Below are 18,001 nucleotides of genomic sequence, written 5' to 3'. Positions count from 1 at the left end.
CCCCTGAACTTGCTGTGCTTTCATCATTTCAAGCCTGTACTGTCCAGCAGAGCAGCATATGTTTTTTCCTTGGACATATTTGGTGTGTTTGGCAACAGCAACCAATACAGCGCACTGCACAGAGCAAAATAAGGGAAGCTTTCTTTTTATAAAGTACAATCTAAGTAAAGTTTCACCTGCTTTTGTCTGATGGGAATACAGCCAGCCTTCATTCCCTTCTGCAGGAAGTTGATGTAGCTACTGCATGTGAACCAAGAATCTCATTAGATTCGTAATCTGTCTGTCCAATCCAGCCTGCCACACCCAGTCACTGTGGTGCCCCACGGTCTGCAGAGAATTTGATGCATGTATGTTTTCTCTAATTAATGTTCTGAATATTTTTGTTCCTTAAATATTGTCATTTTTTCCTTTTTGACACAACAGAGCGAGCCCAGTATTTTTACAAAGTACCAGACAAAACCTCAGTTGTTTGGTGGCGATGAAAAGGAAAAGGGTTCATTTAATTTTGGTGTTGGAAAGCTCAAGAATGTCTTGGAGCAGTTTGAAGTGAATAAGAAAAAAATAAAGGACAAACATGACAGGTATGCAAGAATCCATTACAAACTGTGATTATGAAGGCAGCTGGCATTCTCATAGCAAAAACAACCAGTAATATGATCAAGCTGCACATTCCTGCAGGAAAGGTGTCATTCGTGTTTGTAGATGTTCTCTGATTGGAAGACATCACAGGCTGGAGAGTGTTATACTTACAATGTAGATTTATATAACACTTCTATCAATAAACCATAAGGAAGTGTAAAGATTTTTCCTGAATTTACCTTCATCTTTCAGCAGATTTTATTCCATGCAGATTCCCCATGAAAACCCATATTTCTCTACATTCAAAGGGTTGTGTTGTGAGTGATCAAACAGCTCAATGCATCAGCATTTACATATAGAATAAAGAAGGAGATTGCTAGGGACATTTGTGTGGAACTGAATAGGATTATAATTACATATTTGAAAATTTACACCTATTCCATTTTTATTTTGTATGCAAGATGATTAGAGCTGTATTTTCTGCTGAGACCACCTTCATTTCCTAATAAGCCCTTTATCATATACTAAAGATGCTCAGGTACATGCTAATCCTATCAGGTTTTGTTGAGAAAAGTAAGGGCTTCAGTCTTCAGTACAAAGAATGACAAGTTCTCCAAAGGCTGAGAAATAATTCCTAGCTCTGTGTATTTCATTAAAAAAAATGAGAAAATATGAAAAATGAGTCCTAGGTGAACTACGTTTTGTGGAAAGCCTTTAATCAATTCAGGTTTGTATGTCACTGACTTTCTCCTGAGATATTTTTAAAGGTCTCTGATAATATAAAATTTGAAATTCTAGTTCCTATTAAGTGAGAGTAAGAATTGTATATGTGTGAATAAAGGGATGTGCAAATATTGAATTTTAAATGTTTAGGCAAAGTTCTGAATTCTGTTTTGTATATTCTGTGAATCAGTTTTGGTTTTCCATAAGTTCCAAAGAAGATATTTTTTAAAAGATGCCATCTGCACAGTGTTATTACTCTTGGGTCACAGCGCCAGCACAAGCCACCCCTGGCTCAAAGTTTTTTGATCCTCTGAGACAGTGGATAATGCATAAGCCTTCCCTTTATTGCCCAGTTGCACAGTACTTGCTGCCACTACCTCAGCCGCCAGAACCTTCTAGTCAGTTCCTTCTCGGCTATAGTCAGTCAGTGAGTTGAATTACAGGTAAGTATAATTGTCCCTCTCAGAGGAGAGAATATGTTCTGGTAGGTACAGTATCTGTCCAAGTGTTTTTAAAGAAGTGTTGTAATTTGTAAAGTGAAGTGATCCCACAATAGACTTGCAGCCTTATTTAAACTCAGGAACTTGGCAAAATCAAGGGCACGGTAACATTGTCAATTCATGGTTTTCAAGTCATTCTAGGATGCCCATGGTACTAAAATGTGTCCTGAAGTCCAGCCTTCCTTCAATCAGTGTAACTATCCCCCTGGAGTGTATTGTATGCGATCAGATCTTCTACCTCTCACTGGAGTAGGAGAAGTTTGCTATCAAAGGGAACCAATTTTGGAACAATGTTTTCATCATATTTCTAGATCACTTTTGTTAGAAAGCGAAATAACTAGGCAAACAAAAGGAAGGCCTGTAAAGATTCTGTCTAATCTATTTTAGGTTTTATCAACCTAGTACCTGAGTGAGCTACTTGCTGAACCTCTAAGTGCAGGGAGAGAGAGAGGCAGAGGGAGGGGAAGGGGTAATATCCCCAGTGGAACTTCAGCAAGGGATGTAGAGTTGTATATATTGCAAGGGAAAAGCTCACTCCAAGAATTAGACAATTTTTATAGTAAATAATCATCATCATTGTAAAGTTAAATATGATAATGTATCAAGTTGTATCCCCACCAGTTTGACTATTGCAATGACCCTCCTCTTTTCCCTAGCAATAGAACTATTTCAGTGCACCTACCTACCCATAAGTTATTAGACTCTGCCTCCCCTGCCCTTTTGGATGCTGCAGTTTGAGTCCATAGATGATCAATCCAAAGTGATCTGAATCCTCAGAAAGGGAGACAAGGTAGCTCTTTGCTTAGCATCAGTCTTTGCATTTTGCCCTTGATAGGTTAATCATGAAAAGCATATGAATTCTGATTGGTTAGCACACATCAAAGAGGTAGATTAATTTACAGAAAACATATTCAGTCGTTCAGATGAAAGGCCTTTGTTACCCTCTGTTACAGTCAGGGCTGGCTCCAGACCCCAGCGCGCCAAGCGCGCGCTTGGGGCGGCATTTTGCCGGGAGGGCATGACTGCGGAGGGTCTGCTGGTCCCGCGGCTCGGGTGGACCTCGCGCAGGCATGCCTGCGGATGCTCCACCGGAGCCGCGGGACTAGCGGACCCTCCGCAGGCATATCTGCAAGAGGTCCCCCGGAGCCACGGGACCGGCGACCAGCAGCGCGCCCCCTGCAGCATGCCGCCGTGCTTGGGGCGGCCAAATTCCTAGAGCCGCCCCTGGTTACAGTTCTTCCTGACACTGGCCTTGTCTACACTGAAGATTTTCTGAAATTTTCCTACAATTGCTTCAGCACTGTTGCTGCTCTAGTGTAGACCATCTGCAGGCATTTCACCATCATCTTGAGTAGTCCTATTCTGAGCTGACAGAATGTTGGTAAAAATGCTAATAGCCAGTCCACAGTTCCCACCATTGCTAGCATCTTTGGAGTTGTACTAGTGCTAAAGCAAGAGTGGGAGGATTTTTAAAAAATCTTTGTCAGAGGTAAGGCCACTGAGGTTTTTCTAATGAAAGTAAGATGATTTTAAGGGGTGAAGGACAAAGTCTCTTATTCTGCATTATGTCTTGCAATGTTTCATGCCTCATGATCCCCCTAAGCTTTCTCATTTCTAATTGTTTCAGTATTGTTTGCATACCTATTTTATGGTCTCTGTGTTTCCATTTTAGTGAAGTTTTAAGCACCTTTATTTCCAGTGTCAAAGAAAGCATTCAGGGGGTAAGTAAATCCAAATGCCAAGTTGTAGCCTTTATCTAAAATTGAATTGTGGTTCTGCATTAAACTGTGTCCATAGGGTGTGAGCTCAACTCCTGTGACACTACAGGTTTCAGATCAATAGGGTGAGTTACTCTTTACCATTCTCTTAGATTGGGAGACTCTTAAGAGCACACAAAGAATGAATACAGTGACCACAAACACAATTACAAGTAAAAAATCTTGTTTGTATAATAAGTTAAATGCACATACCCATCTACGCAACCTGAGAGAGCCCAATGCCATATTCATACTCACATACCCAGAGCCATTACAGAGTCTGATGGGTCTCTCAACGGGTGGTCATGATAGAATGGTAGTTCCTGCTGAGGTCTTCTCTTGGAGTCTTTCCACCCTCTCCCTACCAGGAAACTGCTTGTTGTTCTGACTACTCCTAACACCTTGTGCATATGCATGGGGTTCCAACCTCCTTTTATCTAGCTGTACTGCCACACCCCATACATTTTGCGGTGCCCCACTTTCCAGAGGTTGTTCTCTTAGTTCCCCTTTTTCCTATTTACATGTAACCCTTCTGCCCATTTGAGTTGGCAGCAACAAAGGCCGGGTTCAGTATTTAGGGGTTCCGTTTTAATAACGCAGTGCAAAACCGGCTCGAGCCCCAACCCAGTGACCTGGGATAATTACATACCACACCCCAGGCACATTTAAGAGGCAATACTTTTTCTCTTGCAAGCACAGAGTTTTAGTGTAGCAAAATCATTTTAATAAAGGAGGGAAACAATGTGGCATTATGTTGGGGAAACACCACAAACAGGATTTATAACACAAACCATGAGCAAAAGACCCACCCCCAAGTAAGTTTGGCAGTATCCTTTTCCCCTCAGGATCTTAAGCCCAACAACCCAAAAGATCACCCCAAAAGTCCAACACCCTAAAAGTCTCTGTCTCTGGTCAGTGCAGCCCCAGAGTTCAAAAGTTTATTTGCAGAGTTTTACACCCCCCCCCCCAAACTTGGGTGGAAATGGGAGGGGGGAGAAGGAGCACACAGGGTGTTAAGGGGCACTTTATGTTCACCACGAGCCGCTCCGCTTTGCCAGCTGCTTAGCAATAGATCTTCAGGCTCCCCAACTAGTTAACACAGCACTCAGTGATTTCAGCTCTTAGTAATTTTAGCTCTTTAGTGATTTCTGCTTGTAGTAGGAGAGCCCAGTGCTGGTGCACCATTAGCCCAAACTGAGTTCAGCACAGCAGCCTGTAACTAGACTCTTAATGGAATTAAAATTAGCTCTACTATTCAACAGTGGAGAGAGGAGGAGGCGCAACTGGTGTTTTAAGCCCTCAAAAGGGGCCCACACCATCAGGTACAAATACCTGTACCCAGCCTCTCTCTATTCACAGGGTTTTGGAACCCATGTCCCTTGTCTAGCGAGTGTACTTGGTTGATGGTGAGTCCCTCTGTCATAAAACAGTTCCACTGGCCTTGATTTACATAATCAGGGTAACAACACTTTATTCTTCCTGCCCCAATAACAGAGAAACTGGGGATCCCACAGCAGCCAAAGTGACCATTTGGGCAGCTGTGGGCTCATGCTAGGTGGGGTGGGTGTGCCTATGCAAACAAGATCAGCCCCTGAAGTTCTTTTCCACAACTCGCCACAATTCACCACCAGATGTCAGGGTAGAGCTCATCCTGACTCTGCTTACATACATATTATTAACATTTATGTAAATAGGTGCCAGCTCATGCCAAAGCACCAGGCCAATTCACTTGTATATCAGTATAGATTAAAATGATTGTTAATTGTATAAGAATGTATTTGGTGTTTAAACTTCATAAAAACTATTGGATATTACATGCATTGTTTTAATTTATATGTATCCTGTTATAATGTTTATATTGTATATACCCTGGTAATGAAATAACCCATCAAATGAGAAAGAAGCTGTGTGTAATGCAAAGGAAGAACTTTAGCACTAATTTGTGCACATTTCAAGGCTAGTGGTCATTGTATATGAGTATCAGAGCTCAAAGACTCTAAATGCACTCCTGTCTCTCCACCAACCAAAGAAAGAGGCCACATGGGTGGTGACCCTGTCAGCTTGTTTTCTGTGAGAAGAAGCTATAAGTTGTGGATTCAGGGAAAGATCCTGCATCTCTAGACTGTTTAGGCTCTTACAGGGAAGGGTACCAGATACAAAGCAGAGATCCTAAGAGACAATCTGGGTATTCTGAAAAGACTTTTGGGAAATTGGAAGTTTTATATCCCTGCCACCATTTGGAATTGTACACCGTGACTCACCTGTACATATATTTTACCTACTTTAACCTCTCAATAGCTCTCCTTTCCTTTTCTATAATTAGCTTACTATAGAATTGGCTGGCAGTGTTGTCTGTGGTGTGAGATCTAGAATGCAACTTGGCCTGAGTGAGTGACTGGTCTCTTGGGACTGGGAATAACCTGGAATATTTATGATTTTTGGTATAAGAGACTATCACTAAGGGTACGTCTACACTACAAGACTATTTCGAATCTACTTAATTCGAATTTGTGGAATCGACCTTATGAAGTCGAATTTGTGTATCCACACTAAATACACTAATTCGACTGTCTGAGTCCACAGTAACGGGGCCAGCGTCGACTTTGGAAGCGGTGCACTGTGGGAAGCTATCCCACAGTTCCCGCAGTCCCCGCTGCCCAGTGGAATGCTGGGTAGAGCCCCCAATGCCTGCTGGGGGAAAAAATGTGTCGAGGGTGGTTTTGGGTAACTGTCATCATTGAACCGTCAATCACGCCCTCTCTCCTTGAAAGCACTGGCGGGAAATCTGTTCGCGCCCTTCTCTGGTCGGTTACAGCTCGGACGCCACAGCACTGCGAGCATGGAGCCCGCTGCGATCATCGCTGCACTTATGGCCGTTGTCAACTCCTCGCACCTTATCGTCCACCTCTTCCACAGTCAGCTGCTGAGAAATCGGGCGAGGAGGCTCTGGCAGCCCGGTGAGGACAGGAAGTCACAGAGTGGCGCAGACCTCTCACAAAGCAAGGTACGCCGCGCAGTGGAGATCATGGTGGCAACGGGTCAAGTTCACGGTGTGGAACGGCGATTCTGGGGCCGGGAAACAAGCACGGACTGGTGGGACCGCATAGTGCTGCAGGTCTGGGATGAATCACAGTGGCTGCGAAACTTCAGGATGCGTAAGGGCACTTTCCTTGAACTCTGTGACTTGCTGTCCCCTGCCCTGAAGCGCCAGGACACCCGGATGCGAGCAGCCCTGACTGTGCAGAAGCGAGTGGCCATAGCCCTCTGGAAACTTGCAACGCCAGACAGCTACCGGTCAGTAGCGAACCACTTTGGCGTGGGCAAATCTACCGTAGGGCTTGCTGTGATTCAAGTAGCCCACGCAATCGTTGAGCAACTGTTCTCAAAGGTAGTGACCCTGGGAAATGTCCAAGTCGTCATAGATGGCTTCGGCGCGATGGGATTCCCAAACTGCGGTGGGGCTATAGATGGCACTCACATCCCTATCCTGGGACCGGCCCACCAGGCCAGCGAGTACATTAACCGAAAGGGCTACTTTTCTATGGTGCTGCAAGCACTGGTGGACCATAGGGGACGTTTTACCAACATCTACGTCGGGTGGCCGGGCAAGGTTCATGACGCGCGTGTGTTCAGGAACTCTGGTCTGTTTAAACGCCTCCAGGCAGGTAGTTTCTTCCCGGACCACAAAATAACGGTTGGGGATGTGCAGATGGCTACAGTGATCCTCGGGGACCCAGCCTACCCGCTAATGCCCTGGCTCATGAAGCCCTATACAGGCGCCTTGGACAGTGAGAAGGAACTCTTCAACTACCGGCTGAGCAAGTGCAGAATGGTGGTGGAGTGTGCTTTCGGACGTCTCAAGGGGAGATGGAGGAGCTTACTGACTCGCTCGGACCTCAGCGAAAAAAATATCCCCGTTGTTATTGCTGCTTGCTGTGTGCTCCACAATCTCTGTGAGAGCAAGGGGGAGACCTTTATGGCGGGATGGGAGGTTGAGGCCAATCGCCTGGCTGCTGATTACGCTCAGCCAGACAGCCGTGCCGATAGAAGATCCCAGCGGGAAGCGCTGTGCATCCGGGAGGCTTTGAAAGATAGGTTCCTCGGAGAGCAGGGTAACCTATGACTCTCCAGTTGATTTACAGAGAAGCTGAACCTGAGCCTGTTTCACTGACTGTTGACTTCGATCTGCGGTTACATACCCCGTTCTCCAGGTTTCCCCCCTTCCAACACACGTTTTAAAATAACTTTAATGGAACACTGATTATTAATAAAGTTTTCTTTAATTATGAATTCCTGTTCAAGGGTTGAAACATGGACGCGGACTGTGGTGGGTACGGTGTGCACTGATGTACAGACCGCTTCTACACTAGAGGAATGACAGGCTCCTGCTCCTACAGCGGTCTCTGGGGGGAGGACGGTTGCAGGTGGGTGTGCAGGAAGGGGTGGGTTTGCAGGAAGGGGTGAGAGGTGCCGTCTTTGGGACAGAGTTTGGATGCAGGCTCTGGGCTGGGGGTTGGGGCGTAGGAAGGGGTGAGGGGTGTGTGGGAAGGGTGAGTATGTGTCCGTGGATGAGGGCTCTTGCTGGGGCTCAGGGCATCGGAGAGGCTCGTGGCTAGGGTGGAAGGGCATGGTAAGGGCAGCCTGCCTTGCCATTTGTGGATATCAGGCGCTAGAACCCTGGGACAGCATACACCTCACAGACTGACCCGGGGCAGCATTCACCTCCCAGAATGACCCTAGTGCCTAGTGACTGCAGTCTGTGTGTGTCCTGCTGTTGATCCTGCCCCCAAGTCTGTACCCTGGTAATGGAGGCTGTCCTATGCAATTAAAAAACCCCTCCCCCCCTTCACACAAAGTCTTCTGACAAGGAAAACGTAACGGAAACAGTGAATAACAACAAACTACTCTTAATACTCAACTACACAGTGGGGGGATGAAACTTGGATTTTGGACTGGGTGATCCAGGAAGGGAAGCACTTCTCATACTTTAGGGAATGAGAGCTGTTTGGTACATGAGTGCTCTGCTGGGGTGGAGTGACAGTTTTCACGGCCCCTAGCGCCCCTCCTTCTTGTGATTTTTGGTGAGGGGGGGACAGGACTTTGTGGCGGGGGAAGGCGGTTGCAGATACAGTTCAGGGGGGCTCTCTGCTCCTGCCTGCGGTCCTGCAGAACATCTACAAGGCGCCGGAGCGTGTCCGTTTGCTCCCTCATTAGCCCAAGCAGCGTTTGAGTCGCCTGCTGGTCTTCCTGCCGCCACCTGTCCTCCCGTTCGCTGTGTGAGCGCTGGTGCTGACATAGGGTCTCCCTCCACTGTCTCTGCTCGGCCGCCTCGGCTCTGGAGCAAGCCATCAGTTCCGAGAACATGTCGTCCCTAGTCTTTTTCTTTCGCCGCCTAATCTGCGCCAGCCTCTGTGAGGGGGATGCCGGGGCAGTTCGTGAAAGAGCCGCAGCTGTGTGATGGGAAAAAGGAAGTGATTTCCTTGAAAAGATACATGTTTGCGAACACTGAACACAGTCTACTCAGTTTCTGTGAACAAGACCATACAGGGCACCTAGTCTCACGAGCTCTCAGGACAAGTTTGAGATTTCGGAATACGCTTTCATTGGCTGCGGTCTTGCACAGGAGATCGGACAAGCGGGGCGGTACAGCTGAATCCGTGTAGCAGCCAGGCCTGGTAAGCACTACACTATAGGCTGCTTAACAGTTAATGGATAGCTGTGCCCTCCCGCTGAAGGCAATCTGGAAAGCATAAAGTCTGACCCTGTTCCAGCCCCTCGCGGCTGTGCCTGGGAAAGATCACTGTATGCTTTTCCTCTGCGGCCTCCAACACGTGGCTGTTAAACGAAGGTCATTGCTATGCAAAGTAAAAGTTAAGCATTCACAATAGTAACAGTACACTAATTGCCCTAATTAGATGCAGCAGTCGCCGAACGAGATTACCCTGAGGCAGGTCACTCGGAGAGAGAGAGAGAGGATACTGATAGAATCCCTGCACAGACCAGGACCGTATGCTGCCATGCTGGTGGAGGCAATGATTCCGCTGTACATTAGGATGGCCTGGTGTGGAAGAGTGTGCTTCCACGGAGCACCAAATAAGGCACCTCTCCCCAGGAACCTCCTGCGGAGACTTTTTGAGCTGCTCTCCGAGAGCTTCGTGGAAGTGTCCCAGGAGGATTTCTGTTCCATCCCTATATGTGTGGACCTTCTCTTTATATAGTTTTTTATGGAAAAGTTTTTATATAGTTTTTACATATTTTTTATTCCTGTTTTTTAAAAAATAAATGTTTCCGTGTTTATAGCACTTACCGACTGATCCTTCCCCTGATTCTGAGTCCGGGTTAACGGCCGGGGAGGGTTGGTAGGGGATCTCTGTGAGGGTGATGAAGAGATCCTGGCTGTCGGGGAAAGCGGTATTGTAAGCGCTGTCACCTGCGTCGTCCTCCACAAACCCTTCCTCATCTTCCCCATCGGCGAACATCGCCGAGGAACTGCCCCTCGACACTATCCCATACTCAGAGTCCACGGTCACTGGTGGGGCAGTGGTGGCAGACCCACCTAGAATGGCATGCAGTGCCTCGTAGAAGCGGCATGTCTGGGGCTGGGCTCCGGAGCGTCCGTTTGCCGCTCTGACTTTTTGGTAGCCTTGTCTCAGGTCCTTGATTTTCACGCGGCACTGCGTTGTATCCCGGCTGTATCCTCTGAGTGCCATGGCTTTGGAGACCTTCTCGTAGGTCTTTGCATTCCGTTTGTTGGAGCGCAGCTCCGAAAGCACAGACTCCTCGCCCCACACAGCGATCAGATCCAGGACTTCCCGGTCTGTCCATGCTGGGGACCTCTTTCTATTCTGGGATTGCATGGACTCCTCTGCTGGAGAGCTCTGCATCGTTGCAGGTGCTGCTGAGCTCGCCCCGATGTCCAACCAGGACATCAGATTCAAAGTGCCCAGACAGGAAAAGGAATTCAAATTTTCCCGGGTCGTTTCCTGTGTGGCTGGTCAGAGAATCCAAGCTTGGACTGCTGTCCAGAGCGTCAACAGAGTGGTGCACTGTGGGATAGCTCCCGGAGCTACTAAGTTCGATTTGCATCCACACCTAGCCTAATTCGAGATAGCCATGTCGAATTTAGCGCTACTCCCCTCGTCGGGGTGGAGTACCAAATTCGAACTAAAGAGCCCTCTAGGTCGAATTAAACGGCTTCCTGGTGTGGACGGTTGAGCGGTTAATTCGAATTAACGCTGCTAAATTCGATTTAAAGTCCTAGTGTAGACCAGGCCTAAGTCCAATTTGGGTGGCAAGATAGACTGGAGAGTCTAAGGGGACTGTCTGTGACTCCAAGGTAAGACTGGTACAGTGATCCAGGAGTTCACATTTCATATTGGCTTGGTGAAATCTAATTATAGAACACATCATCCATTTGGAATGTCTGTCCTGTTTTTCACAGCTTGCCCTGCGGTGGGCACTCATGGTCGTGAGCCACTCCAGACAGCGTGACACCAACCCCTTTTTCCATATCTGCACTTCCACATCCCATGAATTTTGGGGTACCCTGCTTTTCAGAGGTTGTTTATTAATTCCTCTTTTTCTTATTAACATTTACATAAACATATTCCTATGGTAACCTGCAGTCAGAACAGCATTTTCTGTGATGTTACAATCAGGTGTCTTGCGGGATGAACAGATACATTGTGGCTTATTTTCCTGTAATATTACCTATTGGCACACCTTTTACAGTAATCTTCCGGTTTTATTGGCATAGGGTCAGTCTTACGTCATCCAATCGTGTCAAGTCTCCTTAAGCTTGAGGCCTAGTTTGGCTAAACTGAAATCTTACAGAACCTAACCTGTAGGCCTTGCATTACAGCCGTACTTTACTTATATACCTAATACACACTCGTCACTCCTAAATACTTGTCAGTCTTATACTCCTATAATCCTACCATTTAAATCTATTAATCACACATTGATTACATATGAAATGACATTTAAGTGAACCATAACAATAGATCACACCATTAAATGAATTAATTAGCTACAAAGTTCAAAATAAAGAGGTTAGAAATATTGCAGTGCATTAATTTTATTTTTAGTTTAATGCAATGATTGCCTTTTTGAATGACATTTTAAAGTATAAATAAATACTCCTTTTCGATGCATTCCATTCAGTTTTCACAATTTATTGCAAATACTGTAATGCCAGTGAATAGATGACAAGCCATGAATTTTCCTATTTGTCTTGGTTTTTGCAGTTGCAAACATGCTTGGACAAGTTTGAAGAAAGTTTGGATTCAAGAAATAAATCCATTTTGGATGGCTTGGAAGCCATTTCTAAGACCTGTAAGCACTTGCTATATTTCTGTTAATAGCAGAGGACATTGTCAAACTGCTGAAGTTAGTGTGTTTTCTCCGAGCTGGGAGATAAGACTAGTAGTGCAAGATCATGGGTTTGTCTACACCAGTGTTTCTCAAATTGGGGTCGCCGCTTGTGTAGGGAAAGCCCCTGGCAAGCCGGGCTGGTTTGTGTACCTGCCCCATCCGCAGGTCTGGCTGATCACAGCAGGCCAATGGGGGCTGCAGTGGGCTGCAGGTCTGGCCCACTGCAGGCCAATGGGGGCTGCTGGAAGTGGCAACCAGTAAGTCCCTCGGCCCACACCGCTTCCAGCAGCTCCCATTGGCCTGGAGCAGTGAACCGTGTGGCCAGTTCGACTGCGGACGCGGCAGGTAAACAAACCGGCCCGGCCTGCCAGGGACTTTCCCTACACAAGAGGAGTCCCAGGTTTGAGAAACACTGGTCTACATTCATGATCTTTCTCTTAGCAGTATTTGCCATCCATGCACGTTGTTTATTGCTGTGTCAAGCAGAGTTCTGAAATGTTGTTTTCAACAGACAACCACTATGCACATCTTTGGCTCTGTGTAGATGATGATCGTTATTAGAATCCTTGGAGCACTAATGATCTTTATAATTAAGGTTACCTGAACATTACATTCTGAGCACCCATTATCAGGTTTTCACAACTTTCTCAAACTTTTCATCTACCAGAATTAAAATTTCCAGACCTAGTCTCTGCTTGAAGTTTTTGGGGTTTTTTAAGTCTGAGGGGGAAATTGTAGTCATTTCTGAGTATGAGGCAAATGGAAATATACTTTCCCCATCATAAGAAAAATGTTTACAGCCCTGTTTGAGTATACCTAGCCCTGAGGTGGTTGGAAGTAGAAGGTCGTTATAAGGAAGAGTGCTTTGGAATGTTCCAGAGAAAATTCAGTCCAGTGTGGCTGAGCTCTGAGCCTATGAAAAGTTCCACTTGGTGATCATGCAGTAGTTTTTAATGCTAGCAGTGTTTATAACAAACAGCCTGACAGTGTTCCAAAGAGGCCTGTGTTCCACTGGGTGTGCCTGGGGGGGCAGCTTTGCTACCTACTAGAAAGTTAAAGTGGAGTAAAGATTTTGCATTGGGTGTAGCATGGATTTGTAGGAGCCCAGCTTAATTTACTGTGTAGCAAAGAGTGGATTAAGGAAGACAGGGTTCTGAAAGACTCTCTGTCTTCTTCATTATGGCCCTCTAAAGGTGAATGAGATAGAGTCTAATTCATTCTTTACACAGTGAAGTGTCCATTGACTTGCACAGCTGGAAAACTGTGGGTTTGATTCTTGTTTATATTAAAATCCTTTTACATTGCGTCAGTAATGTCAAGGGGCCCTGAAGGGGCCCTAGTGTCAAGGAGAATCAGCCCAGAACGCTTGCCACTGCATTGAAAACTTAATGTTTTCAGTGGCTCCAGCTGCTCATGACATAGGAATGCTCTGTAGGAGCCTTTGCCTCACTCACTGTACCTCTTGTATAGAAATTATTTCCATGCTCTCTGGTAGTCCCAGAGTAATGCCAAGCAGCAGAATATGCTACTCCAGGGCCACCCAGAGGATTCCAGGGGCCTGGGGTCTTTGGCAGTGGGGGGCCCTTCCGTTCCGGGACCGCCGCCAAAGTGCCCCGAAGACCCGCGGCGGGGCCCCCCCCGCCGCCAAATTACCGCTGAAGCGGGACCCGCCGCCGAAGTGCAGTCCGGTCTTCGGGGCACTTCGGCGGCGGGTCCCGGAACGGAAGGGCCCCCCGCCGCCGAATTACCGCCGAAGACCGAGCTGAACTTCGGCGGCGGGTCCCGCTTCAGCGGTAATTCGCCAGTGGGGGGTCCTTCCGCCCTGGAGCAGAAGGACCCCCCACCGGTGAAGACCGGGAGCGGAAGAAGCTCCGGGGCCCGGGCCCCGCAAGAGTTTTCTGGGCCCCCCGGAGTGAGTGAGGGACCCCACTCCAGGGGCCCCGAAAAACTCTCGTGGGGGCCCCTGTGGGGCCTGGGGCAAATTGCCCCCCTTGCCCCCCCCCTCTGGGCGCCCCTGTGCTACTGCTGTTTTACCTAAGGTTTTAGAAAGATTTAAATGATTTATTTACATTATGAAAGTGTACATCACATGGTGTGCACATTCCATACACAAAGGAAAAACGCAGGCCCCATCCCAAAAACAAAAGAAAGAGCAAGGGAAAGGGACATGTCATACAAACAAGCAGGGTGAAGACTGGCACAGTCCTCTTAGCTCCTTGTTGTTTAACATAGGAACTAGTTGCCCCATCTCTGGTTGATTGTTAATTCTTGACCTAACCCTCTACAGATCCATAATTTCTTTAATATATTGTCATGAACTGGGTGAAGCCTTGTTATGGATTGAGTTAAAACATTGTTCAAACTGATGTGTGTACGAGCTCGTCAGTTAAGTTAGCTGTAAGAGACAGTTAAGGGGCCACACTTTAAACAAAGGCCTACTAGAGTCTGCCCAGAAACTAGCACCGGGTGGGCCGAGGGTTGCACTGGGTGTTGACAGGACAGGGGTGTGTGAGAACACTCAGACTGAGATCAGACAGGAACAATGCGAGAAGCAGAGGTTAAAAGCAAGAAAGCCCATCAGTAGCCTGTGAATACAGTATGACCCTGGGAAAAGCGAGAGAGAAAACCTTTGGGACTATGGGCTAAAGACACTAGGGTCTACAAGCTAATCATAGAATATCAGGGTTGGAAGGGACCTCAGGAGGTATCTAATCCAACCCCCTGCTCAAAGCAGGACCAATCCCCAACTAAATCATCCCAGCCAGGGCTTTGTCAAGCCTGACCTTAAAAACCTCTAAGGAAGGAGATTCCACCACCTCCCTAAGGAACCCATTCCAGTGCTTCACCACCCTCCTAGTGAAATAGTGTTTCCTAATATCCAACCTAGACCTCACCCACTGCAACTTGAAACCATTACTCCTTGTTCTGTCATCTGCTACCACTGAGAACAGCCAAGCTCCATCCTCTTTGGAACCCCCTTTCAGGCTCTGTGGATGAGGGGAAAGCAGTGGATGTGCTATTTCTGGACTTTAGCAAAGCTTTTGATACAGTCTCCCACAGTATTCTTGCCAGCAAGTTAAAGAAGTATGGGCTGGATGAATGGACGGTAAGGTGGATAGAAAACTGGCTAGATGGTCGGGCTCAACGGGTAGTGATCAATGGTTCCATGTCTAGTTGGCAGCCGGTATCAAGTGGAGTGCCCCAAGGGCCGGTGCTGGGGCCGGTTTTGTTCAATATCTTCATTAACGATCTGGAGGATGATGTGGACTGCACCCTTAGCAAGTTTGCAGATGACACTAAACTGGGAGGAGTGGTTGGTACGCTGGAGGGTAGGGATAGGATACAGAGGGACCTAGACAAATTAGAGGATTGGGCCAAAAGAAATATGATGAGGTTCAACAAGGACAAGTGCAGAGTCCTGCACTTAGGACGGAAGAATCCCATGCACTGCTACAGACTAGGGACCGAATGGCTGGGCAGCAGTTCTGCAGAAAAGGACCTAGGGGTTATGGTGGACGAAAAGCTGAATATGAGTCAACAGTGTGCCCTTGTTGCCAAGAAGGCTAATGGCATTTTGGGTTGTATAAGTAGGGGCATTTCCAGCAGATCGAGGGACGTGATCATTCCCCTCTATTCAGCACTGGTGAGGCCTCATTTGGAGTACTGTGTCCAGCTTTGGGCCCCACACTACAAGAAGGATGTGGATAAATTGGAGAGAGTCCAGCGGAGGGCAACAAAAATGATTAGGGGGCTGGAGCACATGACTTATGAGGAGAGGCTGAGGGAACTGAGATTGTTTAGCCTGCAGAAGAGAAGAATGAGGGGGGATTTGATAGCTGCTTTCAACTACCTGAAAGGGGGTTCCAAAGAGGATGGATCTAGACTGTTCTCAGTGGTAGAAGATGACAGAACAAGGAGTAATGGTCTCAAGTTGCAGAGGGGGAGGTTTAGGTTGGACATTAGGAAAAACTTTTTCACTAGTAGGGTGGTGAAGAACTGGAATGGGTTACCTAGGGAGGTGGTGGAATCTCCTTCCTTAGAGGTTTTTAAGGTCAGGCTTGACAAAGCCCTGGCTGGGATGATTTAGTTGGGTTTGGTCCTGCTTTGAGCAGGGGGTTGGACTAGATGACCTCCTGAGGTCCCTTCCAACCCTGAGATTCTATGATTCTATGATTCTATGATAATTGAAGGCTGCTATCAAATCCCCCCGCATTCTTCTCTTCTGCAGACTAAATAAGCCCAGTTCCCTCAGCCTCTCCTCATAAGACATGTGCTCCAGCCCCCTAATCATTTTTGTTCACACACACACACACACACACACACACGGCTGGACTCTCTCCAGTTTGTCCACATCCTTTCTGTAGTGGGGGGCCCAAAACGGAAACAATACTCCAGCTGTGGCCTCACCAGTGCGGAATAGAGGGGAATAATCACTTCCCTCGATCTGCTGGCAATGGCCCTACTAATACAGCCCAATATGCCGTTAGCCTTCTTGGCAACAAGGGCACACTGCCGACTCATATCCAGCTTCTTATCCGCTGTAATCCCCAGGTCCTTTTCTGTAGAACTGCTGCTTAGCCAGTCGATCCCCAGCCTGTAGCAGTGCATGGGATTCTTCCGTCCTAAGTGCAGGACTCTGCACTTGTCCTTGTTGAACCTCATCAGATTTCTTTTGGCCCAATCCTCCAATTTGTCTAGGTCACTCTGGACTCTATCCCTACCCTCCAGCATATCTACCTCTCCCCCCAGCTTAGTGTCATCTGTGAACTTGCTGAGGGTGCAATCCATCCCATCATCCAGATTATTAATGAAGATGTTGAACAAAACTGGCCCCAGGACCGACCCCTGGGGCACTCCACTTGATACCGGCTGCCAACTAGACATTGAGCCGTTGGTCACTACCCGTTGAGCCAACCATCTAACCATCTTTCTATCCACCTTATAGTCCATTCATCCAATCCATACTTCTTTAACTTGCTGGCAAGAATACTGTGGGAGACTGTATCAAAAGCTTTGCTAAAGTCAAGGTATATCACGTCCACCACTTTCCCCATATCCACAGAGCCAATTATTACATCATAGAAGGCAATCAAGTTGGTCAGGCATGACTTGCCCTTAGTGAATCCATGTTGACTGTTCCTGATCACCTTCCTCTCCTCCAAGTGCTTCAGAATGGATTCCTTGAGGACCTGCTTCCTGATTTTTCCGGGGAGTGAGGTGAGGCTGACTGGTCTGTAGTTCCCTGTGGAATGTGCTTAGATTAGAAACATTTAGTTCTATATAGAAGAATGGTGTTTTGGTATAAGATTGTATAGGATTTTTCATCTGCACACTTACTTTGCTTTGGCATGTATTAGGCATTAGTAATAGTGTTAAGACTAATTATTGTGGTGTGGGGGAAACTACTTTATGTCCTATATTGGTGACCCAGAAGATTTCAGCTGGCCAGTCACTATGTTTGTGTAGCACAGCAAAGCATTTCATTCAACCCCCTGGGGAAGAATCAAGCAGTATTTTATTCATATTTACAAATTAAAGAGTAAATGCAGTTTTTATTAATTTCCTTGTTTAGTGCAAGAGACTGCTCAGTCCCACTATGAATCAGTGCTGAATGCTCTAACAGACAAAAGCCAAATTGAGCAGATATTACTGGAGATGGAGAGGAGACTTGCAGCTGTAAGTTCAGAAATTCATCTGTTGTGCTGAATCAGGGTCCTGAATTTCTCCCATTTCTTAAAAAATACTAATGATATATTAGATTATGCCTTCCTGTGATAGGTTATGAAGATGAAAGTTACCATTCTAATAGAGGAAAATATGTATATTAAAATGCTAATTCTAGGCTAACTGTGCCATCTAGTAATCGTGCACTATGCTGCCCTGCAGGGATCCAAACCGGGGTGTTGATCATGATCTTTTGTTCGCCAGGATAGCAGGTGCCAGTCCCAGAGTGCCGTCAGCGTGCTGGTGGCCCCATTTCCCAATGCTCTGGGAGCTGTGCTCTGGAAGGGCCTGGGTTCTGGCAGCTTGGAGAATGCTGGTGCAGTATGTCTCCGATAAAGAGGGATG

The 18,001-nt window shown here is 46.8% G+C and overlaps 1 protein-coding gene across 5 annotated transcripts in view; it reads left to right on the top strand.

Moving 5' to 3' along the window:
* The window catches only part of IHO1 (interactor of HORMAD1 1), a 75,454-nt gene that overhangs the window by 41,900 nt on the left and 15,553 nt on the right, over positions 1–18,001 (top strand). For all 5 annotated transcript variants that reach the window (XM_045025175.1, XM_045025174.1, XM_045025171.1 and 2 more), the window contains exons 4-7: positions 424–581; positions 3,475–3,523; positions 11,806–11,893; positions 17,505–17,608. In XM_045025175.1, coding sequence (XP_044881110.1) covers positions 424–581; positions 3,475–3,523; positions 11,806–11,893; positions 17,505–17,608 — 399 coding nt within the window. The remainder of the gene's footprint in view (positions 1–423; positions 582–3,474; positions 3,524–11,805; positions 11,894–17,504; positions 17,609–18,001) is intronic.

This window comes from Mauremys mutica, chromosome 7, assembly GCF_020497125.1.
Source record: "Mauremys mutica isolate MM-2020 ecotype Southern chromosome 7, ASM2049712v1, whole genome shotgun sequence".
Classification (NCBI taxonomy): domain Eukaryota; kingdom Metazoa; phylum Chordata; order Testudines; family Geoemydidae; genus Mauremys; species Mauremys mutica.
Note: the sequence above shows the minus strand (reverse complement) of the source record. Positions and strands in the feature narration are given on the sequence as shown.